Below are 25,541 nucleotides of genomic sequence, written 5' to 3'. Positions count from 1 at the left end.
CGCGAGGGCTGCGTGGCCGCGCGGCCGTGGGGCTGCCAAGGACCGACGAGTGGGTCCAAGTACGGCCGCCTTCTGTCCGTGTCCGTCTTATCATCATCTGATTATCCATCCATCCGCCGGCCGACTCGGCCACGCGAGTTCTCGAGCGAGACGTCAAAGCAGCACAGCGGCCTCCTGATTGGCCCTCATCCTTTGAGCGGCCCGTTCGGCCCGTTCGGCCCATCGCCGTGTCTGCCTGCAGGCCCTCCAGGCGCCTCCAGGCCTCCCGCACCGTTTTTGCTTGGCCGGCCCGAAAGACTTTCATATGGAGCGAGGGACGGCAAGGTGGGCACCGCGCCCGCACTCCCAGTCCAGTGCGGCAGCAGACCCATTCCGGGAGTCCTCTTCGTCGCTCTGTCTCTCTCGCACTCATGTGGCGTCCCGCGCAGGTGCGAGAGAGACAGAGCGACGAACGCGTTGGCCGATGACGGCCGCGGACTTCAAAAGGATGTGATTGCCCGGCGAGCTGAAGCTGAGGCTGAAGCTGACCCGCGACGTAATTGTTTCCCCCTTTGCGATAACATCATGCAGGGCGGGCCGGACGCGGTCGACGCGGCTGGGTTTGGCGGATCGAATCAATCTCAGGAGAAAAAGAAGAAGAAAAGATTGAAAAGGGGGAAGGGCCTTTCAGCCTTCAGGGTGACCTACTTGCTGGCGAAAGCCGGTTCGCACGGCTCACTACAGTGACATCGTCGCTCTGTCCCTCTCGCACTCAAGGGGCATCACGTAGGGGTGAGAGAGAGACGCACAGTGGGCCAGAGGACCGGTGGAGGCGGCCAAAATTCTAGACGCGTCTTGAGCTCCAGACTCGCTAAATGGGACTCGAACGAAACGTGTGACCCCACCAATGGATTTCTCTCCGAACGAGGAATCCATTGGTGGGGTCACACGTTCGGTTCGAGTCCTCTTTAGCGACTCAGGAGCTCAAAACGCGTCTAGAGTTCGTCCGCCTCCACCGGTCTTCTGGCCCACTGTGAGACAGAGCGACGAGGGCAGATTACACAAACACATGCACGCGGACGAGGACGAGGCGGACAAGGTGGTCTCTGCCGGCCCTGTCTTCCCTTCCGTCGCTCTGTCTCGCTCGCACTCACGGGGCGTCCCGTAGGGGAGCGAGAGAGCCTCGCCGGCGAGGTAAGCCTCGAGGATCACGGCGTGCAGGACGCAAATTAGCCCTCGAGGACGGCCGGTCTTCCCTCTCCCTCGCTCCTTGGCGAGGACGCCAAGATTACCGTCTCATCATCCTCCTTGTTTGCGCGGAGGACGTATTGAATATTCGAGCGTTGCCGCGGGGACGCCCCGCCCGGGACGTCCTGCCAGCCCTGCCAGCATAAGCCATTTTTGCCACAATGCGACAGAGCGATGAGGTGGAACCAAAAGATTTCGCGGTGGAGGCACCACCAGGCCCGGCACCAGGCCCACGGGCGGATTGTCTAAACTGGAGCAGAAAAGGGGGAGGGGAAAAGAAGAGGCGCGTGCATCGTGTATGAATCAAGAATCCTCTTTAGAACGCCTTAAGTGGGTTTCGCTGTCGAACGACGAAGGACCGGGCAAGGCCCGCGCGCCCAAAGCATAAATCAATACGGGATCCAAACTCAATATGGTGGCGAGGCGTCCTCTCCGCGTCCCTCCATGGAGGCCTGCAGGCCGACGAGAGCGGCCGGCCTCTTAGCCCCGCGCAGCGCCGCGCAGCCCCAATAATGTCGCCCTCGTTTTCTTTCCATTTTGAGGTTTTGCATCGGGGAGCCGCGTTTCCTTCCGCCTAATCTGCGGCTGAGGCGCTCCGCCCCCCCCCCCCCCCTCCCCCACACGTCACCGGCCCATGCATACTAATCATCGTTATTAGAATTTGTGCCTTTCTTAGCGCACAGTACACAGGAAAGAAAAAACCGCAGTAGTATAACACCCTGCTGTCTTTTTCTTCCCCTGCATCCATATTTTTTTTTCTGTCGCGAGTTTACTTATCAGTAGCATACTGTTTAAAATTATGGGAAGACGATTTTTTTTTTTGGACGGACGTAAAGAGAGAACGATGATGATGGGTTCGGGAGGTGAGGTGAAACGGCGCGGGGTCGCATCGTCAGCGAGCGGCAGCCTGTCGTTGAGAGGTCAATCAGGGGACCACAATGGAGATGGCGATTGGGAACGGGGATGTTGCAGGACCACGCGGGACGCCCCGTGCGGCAGGGCGGCGGCAGGGCGGCGGCAGGAGCCGAAACAATACACAAAAACTCGCTTTCGGTCTCCTCCTCTTTTGTGATCTATTTTGCAACAAGGTTTGAGCACGGGCGCGTGTGTGTTTTTGTTGTTGTTTCTTTCCAGTGGTTTGCTTTACCGCGTGTTGTGGCTCGAATAAAAACGACGGCAAGAATCCGCCAGTCGATGCCGCACCAGCCACAGAGAGAATGCGTGTTTGCGCGGCCTGATTGGCTGGGCAGGGCTCCAAGGCCAAAGGCAGCCAGAGGCAGCCAAAGGCACCACGGAGGCAAACCGCGGAGCGGACCGGGCGAAGGGTTGAAAGTGGGTGACGCGACTGGCTTGACACAGAGACGCTCCGCTCCGCGCAGCGCTCGCAGTGAAAGGGAAAAAGGACCGCCGTGGAATTAGCGCGGCGGGGGGCTTCGCTGGCTTGCCTGGCCTGCCTGGCGCGCAGTAGGGCGATGGGGAAGCCTTGGACGAGCCAAGCGCAGCCAAGTGGGTGATGGGGTCACCAAGAACGGCGGGGCGGGGCAACGCGCAGTGACACCACACGCACGCACACACACACACAGAGAGAGAGAGAGAGAGAGAGAGAGAGAGAGAGAGAGAGAGAGAGAGAGAGAGAGAGAGAGAGAGAGGCGTCGAAGTGCTCACGCAGGGGGCAGGGCCGGGTCGGCACTGTCTGTGTGGGGTGTCCTGGGTGGCATGCAAGCCTCGCCAGTCTTGAAGAGTGAAAGTAGAGAAAGGCGTGGTGTGGCATGCAGACCTCGCCACCCTAGGCGAGTGAAAGTGCGAGGCGATAGCGGGCGAAAGTGAGGGTAGGCGTGGTCTGGGCGGCACGCTGGCCTCGGAGAGTGAAAGTGCAAAGCGACAGCGGGTGAAAGTGAGGGTGGGCGTGGCCTGGGGGCGGCGGCCTGCGCCTTGCCTGCGCCAGCCCACCGGGGGGAGGCAGAGGGGGGCCGGGCGAATGGCGCTGCGTGCTAGTGGCGCATTGCGGATGGGGTGCGTGGCGGGGCGCGGCGTCGCGTTTCTTCCGGGGTAGGCCGCGGGGCTGCGGAGGGTGGCCTGCCTGCTGCAGGGGCCCTAGGGGTGGCGGGTGGGGCCCATAAGGTGGGGCCCGGACTGGGGTCCGCGGATGAGAGGGGCGGCGCGCTGTGCCGCACCCGGAAGTGGAGCCGGCCCGCAGCTGCGTCGCCTGGGCCGTGGCGCCGCCCCCCGACCGCCCCCCGACCGCCCCCGCGGCTACCGCCGAGGCCCTTTCGCGGCCTGCCCCCCACGCGGGGCCCATGCGGGGGCGTTGCCCCGGCCTGCACCAGCTTGGCGGCAACACTCTCGGAAAAAGAGGTGCTGGCGGGGCGGAGAATGGGCACGGCGCTGCGTGCATGAGGCACGCCGAGGCACGCCGACCCACTCAAGGGAAGTGACTTTCGTGACTCGCGTGTAGCAAGTATTAGAGTATTAAAAGTAGTATATTTTAAGTATTTAGTTTAGATAATTGTGTCTTTCTTCGTTGATTTTCTTCACAACGAACTTTTGGAAACTACGTTAAAGAGTTTAAAACGAGAAGAATAAGAGGAATACGCAATATCTAGGTTTTCGTCTCACGCAACCAAACGCATCACCTTGTTATCTGTTTGACGCACTGTTGTGTTAGTCTTATATTTCCATCGAGAAATCACTGATCTGCCGTAAGCTACAATTTTACCGAACTCTGTCATTTTAAAGCTGAAACTGCACGATCATGGGCTTTTTTCGTGGAACGTGTTACGGATTACCGTAAAACGGGGTAATATGAGACATGAAGGAAAATCGAGACAAAGCGCACTTTTTTCGTTTTTTGTCGCGTTGCTCTCTAGCGGTTGTTCGGAAGACCACCGTGAATTTTTTTTCGCGATCTCGGAGGCCGTGGCAGCTTACAGGAAGCGCACGAAGGCTATCAGAGACTCGCCAGGATTGTTTAGAACCACCGGAAAAATCTCTAAATTCTAACAAGTTTTATAAAGTTAGTAAAAACCTCCCCAGAAGTCTCGGTTAGAACTCAGGTTCTCGTCCTAACGAGGTTTTAATCTGTAGGCAATTATGTCAACATAATCAGGATAAAATTTGGTTCCGTTATGTCAACTCCCGGGCTGCCTGTTCCAGATGGAACACAATTTTGTTACCTTGCAGGGAAAATAGAGACACCTCTTTTCGCTTGAAACATGGAGCCAAACATAATCCCACTGTTAATAATTTCAATAAATAATGATTATAACTCGAATTCGTTTTACTATCTGACCGGCATCCTTGCTCTTCGTTTAGTGTTTTCATGTGACAGGCAAACTCATGACTTCTCCTACATTTTCCAGCTCTCTTTAGTGGCACCCATTTTTCTCCCCTCCCGATTTTATTTCGTCTCTATTATAGTTTCCAATCATCTTTAAAATGAGTGAAAAGAACTTTAAAAGCTCCAAACCCGCCTAAATGAGTTAATTCTCCATACTTCTTTAACGTTTCTTTCTTTTGTCCCATATTACCCCACATTGCAGGGAAATATGGGACGGCATTCCGAGGGTTATTGAAAGGTCCCTACTGCACCTAAAAATCTGAAATTTGGTGAGAGTGTAGCCAAAGGGTCAATGAACAAGTGATGAACACCTCAGTACCCCAAATTGAAATTGAAAAGGGGAAATTCACTAAAAACCTCGAAATTTGTCTCATATTACCCCGTGCTACGGTATAGTGTTACAGGTTCTTGTATTATTGGGCTTGAGTAAGAGTCGACCCCCCTTGGGCCCGCTCAAGGGGTGAGCCCGATAGTGGAGCTCGGGGATCAAGGTGACTTCACCCTCGCCGGGCACGGGCAGGGCGCTGAGGGGCTCAAGGAGGTGACGCCGCGTGACGCCGCCTGCAAGCAGCGAGCCGATTCCGTCTCCCTCACACTCGTGGGGCGTCCTGTGTAGGTGCGAGAGAGACGGAGCGACGAAAACGACTCCCGGAATCAGTCTGCAGGCTGAAGGAGTCTGAAGCAGGCCTCGCCGCTGGTCGCGCTAAGCAATCAGGCCGGGGGGCGCGGGCCTCGCCTCGCACGGCCTCGCCTCGCACGCTGCCCTGCGGCTCAGGGGCTTCCGCGGGGCGCCAGGCCTCGGCAGGGGGCCGGCAGCAGGCCCCAATCAACCTCACGCCTTTGTCCTTAATGTCGTCGGGTACGCACACGTACACACACACACACATACACGCACGCACACACACACACACGCACACACACATGTACACATACACAGCGCCTCCTCGCGGATTCCCTCTGCACGTGTGTGCTGCGCGATGATGCTAAATTTTCTGTATGCGTGCGAGTGAGAGGCGGAACGCAATATCATGATTAGCCTGGCTGGCGGCGATGGAGACATGTGTTGGCGCCACCCCGTTCACCCTTCGCGGCACGGCGCGGCACTGCACGGTACGGCACGGCACGGCACTGCACGGCACGGCGCGACTCACGCGGATGTGTAAGTGGTTAGTCTATTATTTACTATAGGGCACAACAGCTGGGCTTGCCTCGCCTAGCCGAGCCTAGATTCATTCATAGTTCCCCAGGGCGTGCGGCGGGATATGTGCGACGGGGAGGCCCTAGTTAGCTGAATTAGGAGGATTTCAATGAATAGCCGGGACGAAAGGGTTTCACCTACACCTTCCTTCCCTCTGTTTGTTTTATTTCCCGCTCGTTTTCGCGCCGTCTGCTCTCGCATCCACCACCCAGCACGGCCCGGCACGGCCAGCACGTGCAAATCGCGTCATCTTGCCGACGGGGATGCGAGAGCGAACTTTGGGAATGGCTTCGAATGAGAAATGGGCGCCGCAGGCACGCCTTGTCCTCCGTCAGCACGAAGTGAGCGGGACAATTGTGACAACTTTTGAACTAACGAGGACGACCAACGAAATGCCAGCTTAAAACTCAAAACCAGACCAGTTGGCCCTGCATTCAAAAAAGTTGTGGAAATTGGGTTTTGTAACCGCGGGTTTTGTAACCACGGGTTTTGTAACCACGGGTTTTGTAACCACGGGTTTTGTAACCACGGGTTTTGTAACCACGGGTTTTGTGACCACGGGTTTTGTAACCACGGGTTTTGTAACCACTTTTTTTCGGGTCAGTGGCTGAGAAGACCGCTGTGCAAAGCGCTATTTTTCTGTTTCGAATTAAATTAAATCGAGTCTATGCACTTACGCACTTAAACTTACTTCGATTTTGTCTAACGCCTGTATGGAGGCAATAAAGTGTGACAATCCCCTGTCAGTAGGCCGAAAACAAGGCTGCACTCACCGGTAAACTCACTGCACTCACACTCATTGTGCACATTTTCAGTCAGTGACAGACCCCTTAAATGAATCTAACGGTATACCTATGTCCAAAGCGGGTGTCATTGGCAATCCAATTCGTAAAATTCTGCAATTTTGGGTAACCGCCTGATCCAATCTTCGCGCCACCATCCATTACGGGAAACGACCTTCGTGGTCTTGCACTCGACGCATCGATCGTCGTCGCCCATCATGCCCGACTGGCGTTTCATTCGGGGAGATCGACCCGACGACTGATTTGGTTTTCCCCCGCACGCGCCGCTGCGCTGTGGCTGCGCACTACCTGAGGGGCCGGTGGGGTCTGTGGGGGCCGGCCGCAGCCAATGGCCGCAGCCCGCACCGCGGGCCACTCCACGGCCAGGCCGAGCGTGCATCAATCCGCGCCAAGCATTTCTCTTGATTACGCCATTCGGTTCAGCGCGACAGTCTCAGCGGGGCCGTGATCCCGCACTCCCCCTGGCCTAGCCTGGCCTAGCGCGGAGGGCAATTAATATGACCATTAGCGCCAGAAAGAGTGTGTGTAGGGGGGGGGGGGGAGAGAGAGAGGGGAGGAAGGAGAAGGAGGGAAAAGAATTACCACCACGTCGTCAGGTTGTGCTGGTAAGCCCAGCGGGCGGGCAGCCTTGGCTAGCCTCTGCAGGCGGAGCACTAAACCGCGAACTGCCAATCAGAGCGACTTGTCGCGGCGTGCGCGTGTTCGTCGCTGCTTTACGACGCACTACGCGACCTGCGGGCTGTCGCTCTGTCTCTCTCGCACCGGCACAGGTCTTCCCACGAGGGCGACAGAGGCGGGACGACGAGGGCACTCTTCGGAGCTGCGGCGCTAATACACTGAGATTCCAAACGCTATGAGTATAGCACGTATGGTGCAATGCGCTGAGATATTGCACCTTACGTGCAATGCCACAGCCATATTGCACGTTAGGTGCAATGCTTCCCGAAAATGCCCTATGCTAATGCATGGGAATTGGGAGGCATTGCACTTCATGTGCAATGCTTTTGCATTGCACCAATTGACGCTATACTCATAGCGTTTGGATTCTCAGTGTAGGGCTGGCCAAGCTGGAGGCCTGCAGGGAGGGGCAGGCTGCCGATGGCAGGTTGATGGCCGAGCGGTGCACACGGTGTCCGATTGGACAAACTACTTTGACTTGGCTGGATACCTTCGCTGTACATCCTCCAAAATGAGACTAAGACAGCACTGAATTCCTGTCATTTAAAGCGACAACCCAATGAATTTTCTGAGGTCCCGGCCTGGATTCTATAATTTTTTGAAGTGATGTAAAATTAGCGGCGCTTGAAGCACCTGATTGAAGTGACAAATGTCTTCTTCTCAAAGAACGAGACCATTTTACTGCCCATCTGTAACCCTGGTTACACAAAGTCCTTGTAATCAGAACAAAAGGTGTTTACTTTTATCAAAAACTTAAATTTTATTTTCGTTTGTGACCTGACTAATTGACCGGATCTTGGCAACATGCGGAAAATGAGCTCCAGTGGGCTGTAGGGCAGGTGAGGGCCCGAGACAACCTCTGGTCAGTAGACCGTCCAGAAACTGCAAAGGCAGAGCTTCAGATGCGTGACGCCGTTTCCCCGTTTCCTGACAGCCAAATCTCTTTTCGCCATCAGGGAAGACCAGTAGAACTACCCATTGCTCGATCAAACTGCATGAGGATGAGGCAGTTGCTGATGATGAAGAGAATGGCCTGGGAAGAAAGATTATTGTAGAACGATTTGGCTGTGAAACAGGATCTTATAAATTTTTCTCGCTCTGCTCTGACAAAATAAGAGTTCTGGACGTGAGAGCACGTGTTTTGAATTCACATGGAAGCAGGCAGGCAGATTTGCGCAATGCCAAAACACCCCCTCGCTCTTGTCGCACCGCTTTCATGCTGCTCAGGTCCATGGGAAGCATGCCGCCAGCAGAACAGGAGTGGTTGAGCAAGCAGACTTTCAGAATGAAAGCTTTTACCTGAAAAGCACAAGAATATTGTAACAAGCGTGGCGTGGTCCTCTCGCCCAGGCCAATTCGCACTCACTTCCCGCACTTCCTCGGGGGTCAGGTCGCTTCTTTTCGCCAGAAAGCTGTTCAAGATGTGTGACAGGGCTTCGTGCTGCAACACATGCCAAGGGTGTTGAAATTGTAAGATTTATGTTTGCAGTTGGCAGTATTGAAAATAAGATTTTGTGTTGGTACCACGTTTCCGGTGTCTTCTTCCTGTCAACCATGTGATTCTTGTGTCAGTTGTCGTTGTCTGTCGTTGTCGATCAGTTGAGAATAAACATCATACTACAACAAGTGTCTCGTAATTCGTTCAAGTCCCTTGAAGCCCTATAATCTAAATCAATAAAGGGGCATTTTTTTAAATCGCATCTTGCAGTGTTGTAGAAATCGTGGGCCCAATCTCCCACGACGCATCGTCACCCACTAGGCAAACAAGTCAGAGACGAAACCCGGACCCAAACTATACCCCAGCACCGGTAACATGACATAACTCACCTCGTCACGGACCCGTTGGCAAAGAACGAAGATGAGGACCAAACGCATGGCCATGACCACGGCCCAGGCTGTGTCCGTGACGCACAGGGTGGACGAGAAAGACAGGTTGGTGTACAGCGAGAAGGCGCAGTCCATTGTGTCTCCCAGAATGAAGGCTACGGTCTGGACGCCGAACGCACCAAACATGCTCACCTGAGAAGTCCAACCAGCGCACGAGGTAGGTCAAAGGACACCGTGGCCTGCAGCTACACGACCGATGTCATGGACCACTACGTTGGCGGACAATTACTTGTTACTGACCATCAAATCCCGCAAGATGGTCTGGCGTACCCGCAGCCCGTGCCAAAGCCTCCTGGTGGCAAGCCCAGGGTTGGCCCCATCGTTCTCAACCAGGCGCAAGACATCAGCATGAAGGTCGGCACCCAGTGCCCACAAAGTGGCCAGTTGGCAGACGAGTAGACCCCCCAAAGTGGAGGCGATAAATGTGACAAAATTGAAGAAAGTGGCCCGGAAGTCACCTTTCTGGTAGAGGACAGAACGAACCAAGAGTATCAGTCAGCACAAATATTAGTTTTTACTAGGAAGGTGCGCTTTGTTTTTGTTGGTGAATGAATAGTTTGGTGGGCTGTCGTTCCTGGTTAGAGGTCGACACGGGTCGACATGACACCTCCAAAAAGAACGGTTTTCGGAGTTCATCACAATGCATCCTGAATATTAATGCAGATGGCGCTTATATGCGCACAAGCATGTCAGTCAAAACTGGGATCAATGATTGAGGGGTCCTATTCCAAAGATCCTAACTGTGCGTTTGCGTTCCTTCTTAAGGCATCTCATCTGAAATGCAAGTGAATTTCGCGAAGTTTGAGACGGGTACGAGAGTAATCGGAACATTTCTTTTATCTTTCATCTTCAGGAGAAGGTGGATGAAATCACATCTTATATTGATTTGTAGCTTGTCAAATGATCAAACTCAGTGAAATTCACCTACGTTTAAGATTAGGTCTTCTTGAGAACATTAAAACTGTCCCTCCACAGGACCGGGGGAGCGTGTGGCGGAAGAAAAGAGTCGACAGAAAACGTACCTTCGGCTGGCACGACTGTTTACCTGTACGTCCCGTGTGTAAATGGAGACTACAGGGACAGTTGCAAACAGTGATGCCACTGCAAGGACGACAATGGCACCCAGGACTCGCTGCAAGGAGTGCGAGGACGGCCCCGAGGACGGCCGCCCGGGGCTCAATGAGTACTTCAGGCAGTGCTGCAGGCCAAGCATCACGGTGCGCACCTCGAGGCAATACCAAAATGACGTCGCTATAATAACCAGCGTCATGGAGATCTTGAACCAGCGCACGTTGGTGCGCGTTTCCTCCAAGAAAGTCGTCCGCGTATCTTTACACCACGACACTTCGTCCGCAAGGAGCACAATCCCTAGCGTGGGCAGTAGCGCCGCCACTAGCGAGATGTATCTGCAATCAGTGACGCACGTTATGATGCCAGACAAAAAATAACGCATTTTAGGACAAGCTTCAACCTCTGTTAGGATCGAAACCAGAGGAAGCTTAATTTTCGCAAAAGAACCCGTCGTTTTGTCCTACCTCAAAGCGGGACGCACACGTATGAATGCCACCTTAAAATCTTACTAGTTTAAGTAAATTTCAAAAGTATTTCAAAGTTGCATTGCTTAACGGAAAAAGCTACAGAGCATTTTCCCCCAAATACTAATCGTAAATAATCTTCACCCAAATTTGAGTTGAAAAATTATACGTCGCCCTAAATATGGTATACGTCAAGACACTTGGATATTTAGTGCATGCGTATGCCACTGCTTTCAAGGCGTTCAACGCTTCAACGTGTAACCCCACAAAGGTATGCCTTGTTTGGACAGCAATTCATTGGTAGGGCGACGGTTCGGTTCATGTCCCTTCCAGTGACTCAGAATCTTTTCTTCAACGCTTTCAGCGCAACATCATTTTATCAATCTTGAATGTAAACTCTGGCTGGGCGGTCGATAAATTAATCAAGGACCTAAGAATCGATTGCGAGATACAATAAAGAACTTACATCCAGCCCCGCCAGCTCCACTTGTTGTAAGACTTCCAGAACTTCCAGGTTTCCCAGGACTTCCAGGGGTCTGATACCGTAGGCGGGGGTAATATGAGACAATTTCGGGGTAATATGAGACGCATGATTTTTATCGTTAGAATTATAATTCTCGTGGCATTTGATGACTCATCCCTGTCAAACTTCACGGCGAAAAATGGTGCCAACAAAGAGTAATTAATTTTTTACAGCAGTGGCTCTCTTTGTGGCCGAATACCGAGCTCAGAGTGAATCTTGCGCAAACCAAACTCCGTCTCATATTACCCCGAAATTGTCTCATATTGCCCCGGCTTACGGTATCCAGGTGATAAGTCTCCAGGACATCCGTAAAAGGCGATGCCGTCGTTGGGCACGTTGGGCTGAGGTCTCGAGACAAATGGCGAGTCCCACGGTGCTGTTTGACCACTAGTTTTATCGACCTGTGTAATCAATTAGGAGCCCCCTTGAAGCAGGCAAGTGCAAAGAAAGGCATGCGCTCTACTGAACTTGTTTGTCTCCTCGGATTAAAAAAGCTGTTTCCAACACTGGTGCTGATCAACCCTGAAGGGTGTCTACAATGAATACACTTTGATGCAGGGACTTGAGTTTTCAATGTCTTGTTTCAAAAAGAAAATTTTATTTTCGTTTGTGAACCATGTTTAGCGACAGCATCTTGGTAACATGCGGAAAGTGAACGCCAGTGGGCTGTAGGGCAAGTGCGGGTCCGAGAGAAGGTCTGGTGATGCAACCGTCCAGGCACTGGGAAGGCAGAGCTTCAGATGCATGACTGCGTTTTCCTGCTGCCTGTGAGCCAAATCCCTTTTCACTATCGGGGGTCGTAGGGAAGACCAGTAGAATTGCCCATGGCTCGATCGAACTGCACGAGGATGAGGCAGTTGCTGATGATAAAGAGAATAGCCTGGGAAGAAAGATTATTCAAGAACAATTTGGCTATCAAACAGGATCTTATTAATTTTTCTCGCCCTCTGCTCTGACAAAATTAAAATTCTCCGTTGAGAGTACGTGTTACTTGGATATTGAATTTATACAGGAGCAGGCAGACAATTTTGCGCTATGCCATTACGCCTCGCTTTTGTCACACCGCTTTCATGCTGCCAAGGTCCATGGGAAGCATACCGCCAGCGGAGCAGGTGTGGTTAAGCAAGCAGACTTGCAGAATGAACGCTTTTATCTGAAAGGTACAAAAGACTGTAACATGCGCGTAATTGTCTCGCTGACTAAATAGCACTTACTTCTTTCACTGCCTCCGGGGTTAGGCAGCTGCTTTTCACCAAAAAGCTGTTGAAGATGTGCGACAGGGATTCGTGCTGCAACACATACCGTGGGGAATTTGTTACCCGTGACGTGCGTACCTCTGTGTTTTAACAAAGCTACGCCTAATCTACCACGACACACCGTCACCTACTAGGTAAACAGGTCTGAGACAGGAACTCATGTCCTATTTGACTAACTATCCCTTGCACCGGTGGCAGGACACAACTACTCACTTCGTCGCGGATCCGCTGGCAAAGAACGAAGATAAGAGCCAAACGCATAGCCATGACCACAGCCCAGACAGTGTCCGTGACGCACACGGTGGACCCGAAGGCTGAAGACAGGTTGGTGTACAATGAAAAGGCGCAGTCCATCGTGTCTCCCAGGATGAAGGCCACTATCTGGACACCGAACGCTGCATGCATGCTCACCTGAGAAGTCAAACACCGCATATTGTTCATCAAAACAGTGCAACGGTTGTGACGAAGGAGATCAAAGTGCATAGTTTGTCTGTTGCACAGGCCCTAAAGACCGGTGGAGGTGGTCAAGAGATTCTGAGTCACTGGAAGGGACATGAACCGAACCGTCGCCCTACCAATGAATTGCTGTCCAAACAAGGCATACCTTTGTGGGGTTACACGTTTGCTTTGAGTCACATGTTTAGCTCTACAAAGCGTCAAACGCACCTAGAGTTTTGGCCGCCTCCAACTGTCTTTTGGTCCACTTCGCGGTATTGTAGACCACGACGGACAACTAGTTGTTACTGACCATCAAATCACGCAAGAGGGTCTGGCGGACCCGCAGCCTTTGCCAACACCTTCTGGGGGCCAGTCGATATTCGCTCCTGGCGTTTTCTACGAGGAGCAAGACGTCAGCGTGGAGGTCTGCACAAAGTGCCCATAAAGTGGCCACTTGGCAGACGAGAAGACCCCCAGTAGTGGATGCGATGAGTGTGACAAAACCAAGCACGCTAACCCAAAATTCCTTTACCTGGTCGTGGATTGAGCAAATCAAGAGGATCAGCACAACTGTCAGTTTTTTTACAATGAAGACGAGTTTTGTTGAAGCTGTGTTCGTTCGGCGGTATTCTACTTTTAAAGGCTACTACGGCACCTGCACAAAAGGCAGGCTCTTGAAATTCATCCTGATTTTTACTCCAGGTGGCAAAGAAGAATCCCTGCATGTACAGTTTACTACTTGAATGCGCATAGTTTTAAACGTCATAGTCGCCTGATAAAAAGCATAACTGTCAAACTACGGAGCAAAACCGACAAAAAGGAGAGCGTAAACTCTACAAACTGAAGAATAAACTACTTGCAAGTACGCACCTAGGGATGCATACTTGCCTTAGGACACACCTACGAATGCATACTTTATGGGTGTGAACTCCTACAATTATGCCTCTGTAGATATGTACTCAGCAAGAAGGTGTCCGTAGACGTGTCCTCAGCCAAGATTGCATCTGCAGATGTGTACTCAACCAAGTATGCATCTGTAGGTGTGAACATCTAAGCCCAAGGTAGGTCTTGTGAAAGCCGCTCAAACTATCCCCTCCACTGGGCTGGAAACGGGGGGGGGGGTGTAAGCATCGGGGTTGATACAGGTGGACTTTCAAGGTGGAAGGGGTAATTTTAACGGTTAGCAGAAGACCGACCTTTGGCTGGAACGACTGTGTACCTCGAGGAGCCCTAAAAAGTAGAAGAATATAGGGACTGATGCAAACAGAACAATGACGGCCAGGCCGACGATGGCGACCAGGACCCTGCGCAAGTAGCGCAATGACGGCCCTCCGGAGAACATCGAGTGCTTCACGCAGTACTGCAGGCCACACAACACGGTGTGCATCTCGCGGCGACTCCAGAGCGACGTCACCAGTATAAACAGTGACAGGAAGATCTTGAACCTGCGCACGGCAGTGCGCATTTCCTCCACGAAGGTCGTCCGCGCATGTCCACACCAAGGCACAATGCTTGCAAGGAGCAAAACTCCCAGCGTTGGCAGTTGCGCCGCCGCCAGCGAGTAAAATCTGTAGCAGGTGGCAAGCAAATGTGACGATGCAAGCCCCACCCCAACAGAAATATTACGCATTTTGGGTGAAGCTTTAGGGGTGCTGCTGCCCATATCTGTTTGCTCCGTCACAAAGCAGGACACAAACTTAAAAATTCCGCGTTAGAATTTCAGGAGTTTGATTAAGTTATGAAAGTTTCCAAAGTTATATTGATTGAAGGAAATAGCTAGAGAGCACTATCGTCCAAAGTCTGATGGTAAATTATCGCTACCCAAATTTACCTTAATGTCAAGAGTATTGTATTGTGAATGCATACGCACACCATTGGGCACAACAAGGGGCAGAATTTGCGTGTTGTTGTATTTTCTTAAATGTTGACGGCATGGAACATCATGTAACATTTTAGCAATCTTAAATGTGAACTCAGGCAGTCGACAACCACATCAAGGACTTAAGAATCGATGGTGCAATAAAACACTTACATCCAGCTCCGCCAGCTCCACTTGTTGTAGGACCTCCAGAACTTCCAGGTTTCCCAGGACTTCAAGGAGGCTGATGTACACGTTAGCCGTCTCCAGGACATCCTTAAGAGGCGATGCCGTCGTTGGGCACGTTGTAGTGTGGCCTCGAGACAAATGGCGAGCACCACGGGCGCTTTGACCACCCAGCTTTATCGACCGGGGTGGATTGATTGAGAGTTCCCTTGACTGCCTTACACAGCCAGTTGCATGAAAACGCGTGAGCTCTACCGAACACGTTCGTCTTCTCTGATAAAAAAGGTGTTTCCAGCTCAGGTGTTGCTCCACCCTGACTTTTTGGCGGGTGTCTATAGTTAATACGCTGTGATTCAAGGACTTAAGTTGTCAATTTCTTTTTCCCTATTGTACGGGGAGAAGGATGGTGCACCTCTGTCACGTGTTGAAAAGTTCCCCGTGTTTGCCCGTGTGCCTTTCTTCCGTGGCGAATGCACCCCCTAGCGCATATTTCACTTGCTAAGGCTCAGATGCTTTACTTAGGTATAAAATTACTAAAAACAAGGTAGGTGTACGCCAGACCGTGTCTGGTCGTAACAGGCTTCGCGATGCTGCGCCAGTTTCGACCATCCACGCCTGGCGTATACACCTACCTTGGCCTACGGCGCTAACCTGCCTCCGGCAGGCTGCTTTCCCAGGCAGGCCGCAGAAATGGGCGTGATCCCCTCAAAAAATTGCATTTGGTCATCAAAATCTACACCAATGGGATTTAACTTTCGGTCGGTGGCCCGAACGGGTTCTATTTTCGTCATCAGCAGCCTCAAAAACATATGGAACGATATGAAACTTGGCAAAAAGTTGAAAGTACCTAAAAAGTTGTCTTTTTTCTGCCGTTTTTGAAGTGTTTTTTGGCTAATATAACCGAATGGATTGAGATAGAAAGCTGCATTTTGGTGTGTGGCGAGCCAAGGACATACCTAATGACCCTGCAAAATCTCAGCCAGATCGACCGAGCCGTTCAAGAGGAGTAGTGCACACACACACACACGCACGCAGACAGACAAACAGACAGACGAAACTTTTCAACCCCACTGGAGTAACGGGCTTCGCTATCGCTCAGCCAATAATATTGTCTTAAAACTAAAATCTGTCCTTTTTCGCGTTTACGTTAAGATTCCCTAGGCAGCTCTTTGAGACTGCAGGTAACCCGATCAAACTCCACGAGGACAGTGCAGTAGCTCATGATGAATAGAGTGGCCTGGGAACAAATATCACTTAATTTACAACAAGGGAACTTTGTGGGAATAATTGTTCTACTTTTCGGACAAAAGGACGTAAGCTCATTTCCATTAATTTTTCAGGAGGCAGTTTTAGGTAGTTTAAAGCCCTGTTTTGACAAATATGGGCATAAAATTTCATGCGAAAGATAACGTGGCATGCAGAAAACAGTGCCGATTTTTCGACGATCAGTTATGTCATTTCTTGCTTAGATATTCACAGATGAATATCACAGTTTGACTGACGTCCATTCGTTTTCTGGCAAAAAAAAACCGTAAGTCCATTCGTTTTTGTACATAACAACTTAAGTCTGACAAAAGAGCACAAGTCCACACCAGTTTTCTGGTCATAACGACCTTCGTCGATAAAACTTCGGTGCTTTTGTCAAAAAATGGCTGAACGTATAATTTTTTGTCAGAAAACATCACGCTGGACGTAAGTGCTTTTGTCAAACAACATGTGGACCTAGGTGGTTTTGTCAGAAAACTGATGGACTTGTGCTGTTTTGTCAGAAAACGAGTAGACTAAAGTTGTTTTGTCAGAAAGCCAGTGGATTTAGGTTTTATAGTCAACGCTATAACTTCCGAACTAATTGTCATGGAATCATGTCTTTCGCCATTTTGTGTAACTTTTCAACAGCACTCTGAGAAAACAATAAAACCGTTTTGACCAAAATGTGGACTTAAGTCCCTTTGTCCGAGAAAACCGGTAAAGTGGGAGACGTGTCCACAAAGCATTGTCGAAGCTCGTCTCATACCGATATCATGCTGTTGAGGTCCATTGGAAGCACGCCAGCAGCTGTGCAGGTGTTGTTGCCCAAGCAAATTTGAATAATGCACCCTTTCACCTGAGTTGTGCAAGACGAACGATTTTAATACACGAGGAGGGCCCAAAGATGTCAGCTCACGTGTCAGCTACTCTTGCACAGTTTTCTTACTTCTTCTTCTGAAGCAACCGGCTTAGAATTCAGCAGCAAGCCATTTAGGATGTGGGACAGTTCTTCGTACTGAAATCAATGAATTTGCAATTGATTTAGGGGAGGGGTGGTTAGTGTGCTCCTGCATTGCAAACAAGCTTACGGAGAAATAGCAACACTAGTGTAAATGTTGTCAGGATGTCAGAAACAAGTCTGAAATCCTGATAAAAATTCGCGCACCTCTGAAAGTTGAGATTCTGAAAACTTATCCTGATATTGAAGGTCTTAGTCAGAATAAGTTTTCAGCTTCAGATGTACGCGAATTTTGATCAGATTTTCAAACAGGTTTCTTACGCACTGAAAAACCAAACGTGGTCCAGACCGCACCACTAGTGTGGTCAGATGGATGCTATTTTGACCACATCAGTTGGTGTGGTCTAGACCACGTTTGGCCACGTTTGGTGTGGTCTAGACCACACCAACTGATGTCGTCAGGCATCCTTTGACCACACCAGTGGGTGTGGTCTGGACCACGTTTGGTTTTTCAGTGCGTTACGACAAGGTTTACACGAGTGAAGGCATTTTGACCATGTGCTTGGCACAAGCAATTCGGTTTCTCGTACACACTACACCATAAACTTCGATATAACGCTAGAAGTAAACTTTCACGCGCGATGGAGCGCCTCTCCAAAGCAGAGCATCACAAAAGAAGCCCAGGACGTTAATTTAGCATTGAAAGAGCACTGATGTAAAAAGGATGCCGCTTTGGGCTGGTAAACTGTAGCACATTCTTTGACTAAAAGTCTACTGGAAGTGAAAGCAACTCACTGTTTCGCTGATCCGTTGGCACAGTCCAAAGATGAGGACCAGACGCAAGGCCATGACCACGGCCCAAATCGAGTCCGTCACGCACTGGCGGGACGCGAAGGCTAGGGACATGTTAGTGTAAAGCGAGAAGGTGCAGTCCAACAGATCAGCCAGGATGAAAGCCACTACCGGAACGCCGCACGAAGCGCACACGCAAACCTAACGGTTCATACAAGCGCATTTGTACCACAAGAAAGATGAGACACGATTATATGGCTGCATGTTCCAAAGTTAAATAATTGCCTTCATGGGCTACACCCCTGGTGCTATAGTCGTTGTTTCCGACCTTCAAATCGTGTATGGTGAGCAAACGGAGCCTAAGCTCGCGCCAACGATGAGCACAGGCCCGTTTGGGGTGGGCGGCTGTATCCTGAACGAGGTGCAGGACATCAACGTAAAGGTCTGTGCCAAGTGCCCACAGAGTGGCAATCTGACAGGCAAGGGCGCTTCCGATGACGGAGATTATCCATGCTGCGAGCAATTCGATGCGCGCATCAACCGACCCAATCTGAAAAGTGTCAACAACGATTGCTATCTTAGTGGACAAGAAAAGAAGGGGCAAGCCCATCACTTGTATTAATTTTGTCAAAATGTCAGAAACATGTCTGAAATCCTGATCCAAATTCGCGCACCTCTAAAAGCTGAAATTCTGAAGACTTACTCTGATACTGATGGTTTGAGTACTACAGAATGTCCGAAGATTTTTAGCAGATGATACCTTTAGTACTTTAAAACGTACCTAGAACAATATAAAACACTTAAAGGTGTCAGCTAGCTTCGAGAGTCCAGAATACCAAGGCTGTATCCTAACAATAATGGGGGCTGGCTGCCCGGGCGGGCTGGTGAGTGAATGCGTGAAGCTCAGCCTGCGCGACGCATCGACAACTCCTCCTCCGGGTACAGCGCGAGCGGCACCGGCCAACAATGCCCTACCCCCTCTCGCACAGTGCCTCCCCGGTACAGCGCACAGAGCAGCAACAATGCCTCACGGCTCGGCACGGCTCAGCGCGCTCGGGGCACGGCGCACAGTGGGGCGAAACCGGAAAAAGTCGCACGTAAGTCCGATTTCGCCGTTTTTGTCCCAGAGGGATGGGACCGACGTTTTTGAACTCAGAAAGGACCATTCTATACAGTTACGAACATTTTTTGCACCTCAAATAACTACTACTTGCCGTTTAGCGACCTCAAAGTAGAGCAATTTCGCGAGAAAATGATACATTTGGCGGGGGTCGCGTAAGAAAGGCCACTCCTATCGCTGTTGCAGAGCAAAATAACATGTTTTATATGTTTTTGGAAAGGCAAAAAATCAAGCAGTCCAGTCCATACATTGAAATTGGTTTCAAACGAAAAGTGTGGAAACTGCGGGTCTTCAAATGTTTGCAAAAATCGTCGTCTGCGACTTTTTTGACGAGGGATAAGTCGAATTGCGAACATTTGCGAACCGGTCGGGCACCGTGGTGAGATAGTATGGTGACCCCACTTTCATGTCCATTTCGTCCGGCGATGCCGTTCGATGCCGTTTTCCTTCAAATCGACGTCAAACATGCGACTTCGTCTCGCCGCGCCACACCGCCGCTACCGCACCGCGCCCTCGGGAGAGGACGGCAGAGGCGCTACGCGCGCTGGCTACTCCAGCCAGCTCGGCCAGACACTGTGCCACACCAGACATCGTTTTGGACTGCCACCGATAGTGATACTTACAACTTCCGTGGTCATGCTGTTGCGCCAAGACGTGCATCGTTACGCAGGCCTCGGGTGCAGCCAGTATCAATAGGCGGCACAAGAGGCGCGTTTGGTCGTCTCCTGGGTATAGCTTTTGTCTTCTTATCTCCTCAGAAATGATTTTCACTCCCAATGAAACCCTCAAATCTAAAGTTTTGCGAGAATTCAGCAATAAGGTTCGTTTTACCCCCCTTCACGCACCTGGCTCCGCCTCTTAGGGTGCCTTTCACGATCAAATCTCGTCAGAAATGAATTCAGCGACCCCTAAATACACTATACACAAAATTTGGTGAAGAAAATAATTTCGTGCGACTTTTTCCGTTTTCGCCCCACTGTGCGGCGCGGCGGTGCATGCCACAGCTCGGCTCGCACCAACACTGTCCAGCTAGGTCTATGCATTTTATTGGGCTATCTATTTCATTTCATACACAATTATGAACAAGGTAGGTTTACGCCAGACCGCGTCTTGTCGTAACAGGCTTCGCGATGTCTCGCAGCCTGTTCCTCCAATCCGCGCCTGGCGTACCTACCTTGGCCTGCGGCGCTAGCCTGCCTTCGGCAGGCATTGGCTTGTCCATCGTCGGTTACTTCTTACGTGTTGCATTGGGGGGCTCCGCATTGGCTTGTCCATCGTCGGTTACTTCTTACGTGTTGCATTGGGGGGCTCCGCCCCCCAGACCCCCCTTAATTCTAGATATTGTTGCTTCATCTACAGATAACACGATCTTGACCCTTGTCACTGTTTAACTTGTCGAAGCTGGGGGGCTCCGCCCCCCAGACCCCCCTTTCTTCAAGACAGAGGTGATCTACCTGCAAAAAACTCGATTTTTCGCCGTTTTTTAGGTGTTTTTCGGCTATAAAAACTGAACCAGTTGAGCTAGGATAGTGAAATTTCGCGTGTGCCGAGCCAAGAACATACCTAATAAGCCTGCAAAGTCTCAGCCAGATCGGCCGAGCCGTTCAGGAGGAGTAGTGCACACACACACACACACAGACACACAGACAGACAGACAGACAAAACTTTTCAACCGCACTGGAGTAACGGGCTTCGCTATCGCTCAGCTAATAATCCCGAACTACTACCTAGAAGAAAACCAAACGAGTATCATCTGCTTTCATTAACGTTCGTTGAATGAGATTTTTAGCAGATGATACCTTTAGTACTTTAAAACGTACCTAGAACAATATACAAGGTAGGTTTACGCCAGACCGCGTCTTGTCGTAACAGGCTTCGCGATGTCTCGCGGCCTGTTCCTCCAATCCGCGCCTGACGTACCTACCTTGGCCTGCGGCGCTAGCCTGCCTTCGGCAGGCATTGGCTTGTCCATCGTCGGCTACTTCTTACGTGTAGCATGCTGTGGGGCTCCGCCCCCCAGACCCCCCTTAATTTTAGAAAGAGTTGCTTAATCTACAGATAACACGATCTTGACCCTTGTAACTTTTTAACTTGTCGAGGTTGGGGAGCTCCGCCCCCCAGACACCCCTTTCTTCAAGACAGAAGTAATCTGCCTGCAGAAAACTCGATTTTTCGCTGTTTTTTAGGTGTTTTTCGGCTATAAAAACTGAACCACTTGAGCTAGGATGGTGAAATTTCGCGTGTGCCGAGCCAAGGACATACCTCATAAGCCTGCAAATTCTCAGCCAGATCGGCCGAGCCGTTCAGGAGGAGTAGTGTACACACACAGACACACAGACAGACAGACAGACAGACAGACAGGAAAAATTTTTCAACCCCACTGGAGTAACAGGCTTCGCTATCGCTCAGCCAAAAACACTTAAAGGTGTCAGCTAGCTTTTACTCGAGAGTCCAGAAACCAAGGCTGTATCCTAACAATAATGGGGGCTGGCTGCCCGGGCGGGCTGGTGAGTGAATGAGTGAGGCACAGCCTGCGCGACGCATCGACAACTCCTCCTCCGGGTACAGCGCGAGCGGCACCGGCCAACAATGCCCTCCCCCTCTCGCACAGTCCCTCCCTGGGTACAGCGCACAGAACAGCAACAATGCCTCACGGCTCGGCACGGCTCAGCGCGCTCGAGGCACGGCGCGGCGGTGCAAACCACAGCTCGGCTCGCACCAGCACTGTCCAGCTCGCTTAGGTCTATGTATTTTATTGGGCTATCTATTTCATTTCATACACAATTATGAATAATCCCGAAATACTACCTAGAAGAAAACCAAACGAGTATCATCTTTCATTAACGTTTGTTGAATGATATATTTTTTTCAGCTTTTACACTGGTAGCCAACAAATGTGACGTCATATTCGTTCGAATGTGAATTTAGTCACGTTCGTTTGAATATGATGTCACATTCGTTTGAATGTTGATCTACGTTCAAACGAACGTGACACCCTACTTTAACGGCCGAGTCACGTTCAAACGAAGGTGACATCATATTCAAACGAAGGTGACAAAATTTACACTCCAACGAATATGACGTCACATTCGTTGGCTACCAGTGTAGAGGTGCACGAATTTTAATCAGGTTTTCATACACGTTTCTGACATTGCGACAAGGTTTACACGAGTGTGAGGACAATCCTTCAGTTCAAAACTGCTTTGGGCGACTTATTTTAAACGTGATAGCCCCACGTCAGTCACGCTTTACTGTCGCTGCAGAAAGACTCTCTCGTGATAAGCGCGCTGCTCAGCCCTAATCCGTGCCGTGCCGCACCGGATGTTAGTCTGTTTTGCCCCGCGGGGCCTCCCAATTCGCATGGTTCTAACAATCGTCTGTAATTGGCTGAAAAGGAGCCCCTCTGCACATCTATCACGAAAAGATCTCTATCGTAGCAGTGAGAAGTTGGGATCATTAGCTCATACCTTCCCGTCTCTGATAAATTTGGTGACCATGATGACTATGAGGATCAGAGCAGCCAGAGCGGAAGCGGCGATGGTAGTCGCGACCCGCTTCAATGAGCAGGAAGAAGGTACACCTCGCCTCATCGACCACCTTACACACTGCTGCAGGCCACACACCGTGGCGTACACTTCTCGGCCACTCCAAAGGAGAGAAGACAGCATTACCAGCACCAGGAACAGGCGCAACTTGAAAGAGATTGCACGCACGTCCTCCACGAAGGATATCTTGAAGTCTTCGCACCAAGGCACCAGTAACGAGAAGCAGATGATGCCCGCTCCTGGCAAATTTGAGGCCACCGCTGTGCTGTACCTGCAGCAAGTGACACGATGAAACCAGCGAGCTGTCCCTTGGCGAAGTAAATCTTCCTTTGAGCAAGCATTACCCTACCCACGGTTCCGCAGGGCGTACGACCTCACCTCAAACTGAACTTCAGCAAGAAAGAGCATGTGCGCCGAGTGGCGTGTAGCATGTGCCACCTAAAGTGTACATGCCAGGCAAGGGCATGATGGAGTGTCCATGCACCCAAACAAAGTCACTAAGACCTAACGAGATTTGGTGACAGAAAAAGAAGATCAACATGATTTTGAACTTCAAGAATTCAGAATCAACAGAATATCAAACAAGATTCTGAACTTTAAGAGATCTAGTTTTTATCAGAATGTGTGATCAGACTCATTATGATACTTCCGACATTAGTCCGGTATCCACGTATAATTTTTCCTTGTAATCTGGATTTGCAAGGGCCTCAAAAGGCGCAATACCTCTCGCGAACATCCACGTAGATGGGTGAGACGTGGACGCAACGTCCAATTCCAGCTAGGTGGGTGCACTGTGCGACGGCAGCCTACGACCCCTACGTTACGAGAATGTTACGTGAATATTACGTGGTTGTTGCCAGAGGGGTATGAAACTGCACCTACATCCAGCTCTGCATGCTCCACTCGGTGAAGGAAAACCTCCTGAAATGCGACGCCCAGGACAGAGGAGTTGAGAAAGGCAATGCCCCGAATGGCAACGTCCTGGATGGCATCCTGCAGGGGGCTGTCGGAGTGTCGTGCACGATCAAGCGTTTTGGCGGGACTGAAGTCGGACTTCCCACCGATCCACTTCGAGGAAAAGCAATCGAAGAAAAACCACCTTGACAAAAGCGTGGTGGCCTCGTAGTAGAGACGCCAACACGCAAAATGCCAGCACGTTCTGGCAACACACGTACCGTAGGACGTCAATAAAACTGTCAATAAAAATCGGCAACTCTGAGCCGTTCTGTACAATTACAAAAATGAAACTTTTGCTTATTTAGTCCACACTCCAAAGAGATTTGAATCTTGGATACAGTAAAAATTGTGCCATTTTTGTCATTAGCAGTTTTGAAACAGAGGCGGGTAATATTAAATAATTAAAAAATTAAATTATAATTAAAAAATATGCGGGTATCATTATATATTTAGAGCGGACAAAGCACGCATGAAAATTTATATCCACCTACCGGTATTTATTTCATAAATACGTCAAAACAGTGCAAAAAGCATGCAACAGAAATAATCTGGAGGAGGAAACGTCATTTGTTTAAAATGTTTTATGCAGCCTCCACGACACAATTTTGAATTTCACATTGATTTGCAGTGTTAGTTGAATTAGAACTGTATTAAAGATCGTTTAAAAAGATTGCAATTTTGTTATACTGAGGACGATCCCACGGTGGACGATCAAACGCAGCTTGTGACTCGGCAACGAATTTGCACGCACAGTAACTTTCATGAAATGGCCTCGGCTGAAAGAGGAATGCTACAATTGAGAAGCGGCTCCACCAATGAATTCCTCCAAACTCAGAAGAGATCCTGTTAATAGGGCACATCTGCCCGAAGACCGCAGATTTTTGACACTCGGAAGATGTAGGATTTAACCTTCTCTCTTCTACGTGTCAGGATTTGATGGGGAGCTCAATAAGACTGCACGTAGCCCGATCAAACTGGGCAAGGACGATGCAGTTGCTGATGATGACCAGAATGGCCTGAAAACCAAGACAGGTGTTCAAATGTGTATGTCAAGCTACATTCTAAATGCAAATGAGAGGCCCACACCCAGGAAAAGAATTCTTGATCGTTCTCTGTTTTGACAAAAACATGTTTATTTGAGTCAAGAATTCTTCAAGGTGCAGGCCTAGTTCAACTGGCCCAGACCGCTTTCATGCTGTTTAGGTCCATGGGAAGCATGCCGGCAGCAGTAAAGGTGTGGTCAACCACGCAAAATTGAAGAATGCACCCTTTTACCTGAATTTTACAAAACAATTGAGTTACAAGGAGAATGTGTCGAAGGCATCCTCCGTATTTTCCAAGGGTTCCTTACCTCCTGCGCTTCTTTTCGCGGGAGATTACAGGTGCCCGCCTGAAAGCTGTTGAATATGTGGGACAAAGTTTCGTGCTGCAAAACATTCCGCGCGGTGCTTTGTTATGGTAGAATTCTCTAGTGCCTGCTTATCTAGTCACGTGCAACTGACCTCCTCGCTGACCCACTGGCAAAGAACGAAGATGAGCACCAGGCGCAAGGCTATGACCACGGCCCAGAGTGTGTCCGCCACGCACTGGGTGGACGCGAAAGCCACCGACAGGTTGGTGTACAGCGAGAAGGCCGAGTCCACCATGTCGCCCAGGACGAAGGCGACAATCTGCACGCCGTACGCAGCGCACATGCACGCCTGGAAAAAGTAATCATCTTGAAAGTGACGAGTCCCACTTCAGTCAATGTTTCTCCAGGGGCGGGACTGTGCTCGGTACAATGACGGCGGCCAGGGTTCACAGTCTTTCGACGACTGTCAACAGAGCAGTAATTGCAACTGCCCTCGGGGGTCTTAACCATGCAAAGCAATGGCTGCCACTGACCTTCAAATCGTGCAGGAGTATCTGTCGGACCCGCAGCCCACGCCACCGGCACGCGTCGACCCGGGAGCGCTCGTCCTGGCTCTCATCCTGGCCCTCTGCCTCCGCCACGAG

At 50.6% G+C, this 25,541-nt stretch overlaps 5 protein-coding genes across 5 annotated transcripts in view; all 5 read right to left on the bottom strand.

Annotated features, from left to right (window-relative positions):
• Positions 1-8,162: 8,162 nt before the first annotated feature.
• LOC117650839 lies at positions 8,163-11,273 on the bottom strand. Its single transcript, XM_034394446.1, has 7 exons — positions 11,132-11,273; positions 10,176-10,536; positions 9,371-9,592; positions 9,071-9,262; positions 8,610-8,684; positions 8,453-8,542; positions 8,163-8,276 (listed from the first exon to the last, which is right to left on the bottom strand). Exons 1-7 carry the CDS (start codon positions 11,254-11,256, stop codon positions 8,196-8,198), a joined length of 1,146 nt encoding a protein of 381 aa, XP_034250337.1. The 5' UTR covers positions 11,257-11,273; the 3' UTR covers positions 8,163-8,195.
• A 584-nt stretch (positions 11,274-11,857) lies between these two features.
• LOC117650840 lies at positions 11,858-13,663 on the bottom strand. The gene is made up of 5 exons (XM_034394447.1): positions 13,415-13,663; positions 13,193-13,308; positions 12,658-12,855; positions 12,403-12,477; positions 11,858-12,068 (listed from the first exon to the last, which is right to left on the bottom strand). Exons 1-5 carry the CDS (start codon positions 13,605-13,607, stop codon positions 11,976-11,978), a joined length of 675 nt encoding a protein of 224 aa, XP_034250338.1. The 5' UTR covers positions 13,608-13,663; the 3' UTR covers positions 11,858-11,975.
• Positions 13,664-14,026: 363 nt separating this feature from the next.
• LOC117650899 lies at positions 14,027-15,462 on the bottom strand. The gene is made up of 2 exons (XM_034394541.1): positions 14,915-15,462; positions 14,027-14,450 (listed from the first exon to the last, which is right to left on the bottom strand). The coding sequence occupies exons 1-2, from the start codon at positions 15,013-15,015 to the stop codon at positions 14,063-14,065; spliced, it is 489 nt and encodes a 162-aa protein (XP_034250432.1). The 5' UTR covers positions 15,016-15,462; the 3' UTR covers positions 14,027-14,062.
• A 576-nt stretch (positions 15,463-16,038) lies between these two features.
• LOC117650777 lies at positions 16,039-22,997 on the bottom strand. The gene is made up of 7 exons (XM_034394379.1): positions 22,939-22,997; positions 22,512-22,860; positions 18,253-18,474; positions 17,928-18,125; positions 17,121-17,189; positions 16,941-17,030; positions 16,039-16,163 (listed from the first exon to the last, which is right to left on the bottom strand). The coding sequence occupies exons 1-7, from the start codon at positions 22,995-22,997 to the stop codon at positions 16,074-16,076; spliced, it is 1,077 nt and encodes a 358-aa protein (XP_034250270.1). The 3' UTR covers positions 16,039-16,073.
• A 1,297-nt stretch (positions 22,998-24,294) lies between these two features.
• Positions 24,295-25,541, bottom strand: part of LOC117650776 — a 1,674-nt gene continuing 427 nt past the window's right edge. Inside the window, exons 2-6 of the mRNA XM_034394377.1 lie at positions 25,431-25,541; positions 25,049-25,246; positions 24,898-24,972; positions 24,732-24,821; positions 24,295-24,562 (exon numbers count right to left, since the gene is read on the bottom strand). The exon at positions 25,431-25,541 is cut by the window's right edge and continues 129 nt beyond it. Coding sequence (XP_034250268.1) covers positions 24,473-24,562; positions 24,732-24,821; positions 24,898-24,972; positions 25,049-25,246; positions 25,431-25,541 — 564 coding nt within the window. The 3' untranslated portion in view covers positions 24,295-24,472. The remainder of the gene's footprint in view (positions 24,563-24,731; positions 24,822-24,897; positions 24,973-25,048; positions 25,247-25,430) is intronic.

The sequence above is a fragment of the Thrips palmi genome, unplaced genomic scaffold, assembly GCF_012932325.1.
Source record: "Thrips palmi isolate BJ-2018 unplaced genomic scaffold, TpBJ-2018v1 HiC_scaffold_5, whole genome shotgun sequence".
In the NCBI taxonomy this organism is placed as follows: Eukaryota; Metazoa; Arthropoda; class Insecta; order Thysanoptera; family Thripidae; genus Thrips; species Thrips palmi.
Note: the sequence above shows the minus strand (reverse complement) of the source record. Positions and strands in the feature narration are given on the sequence as shown.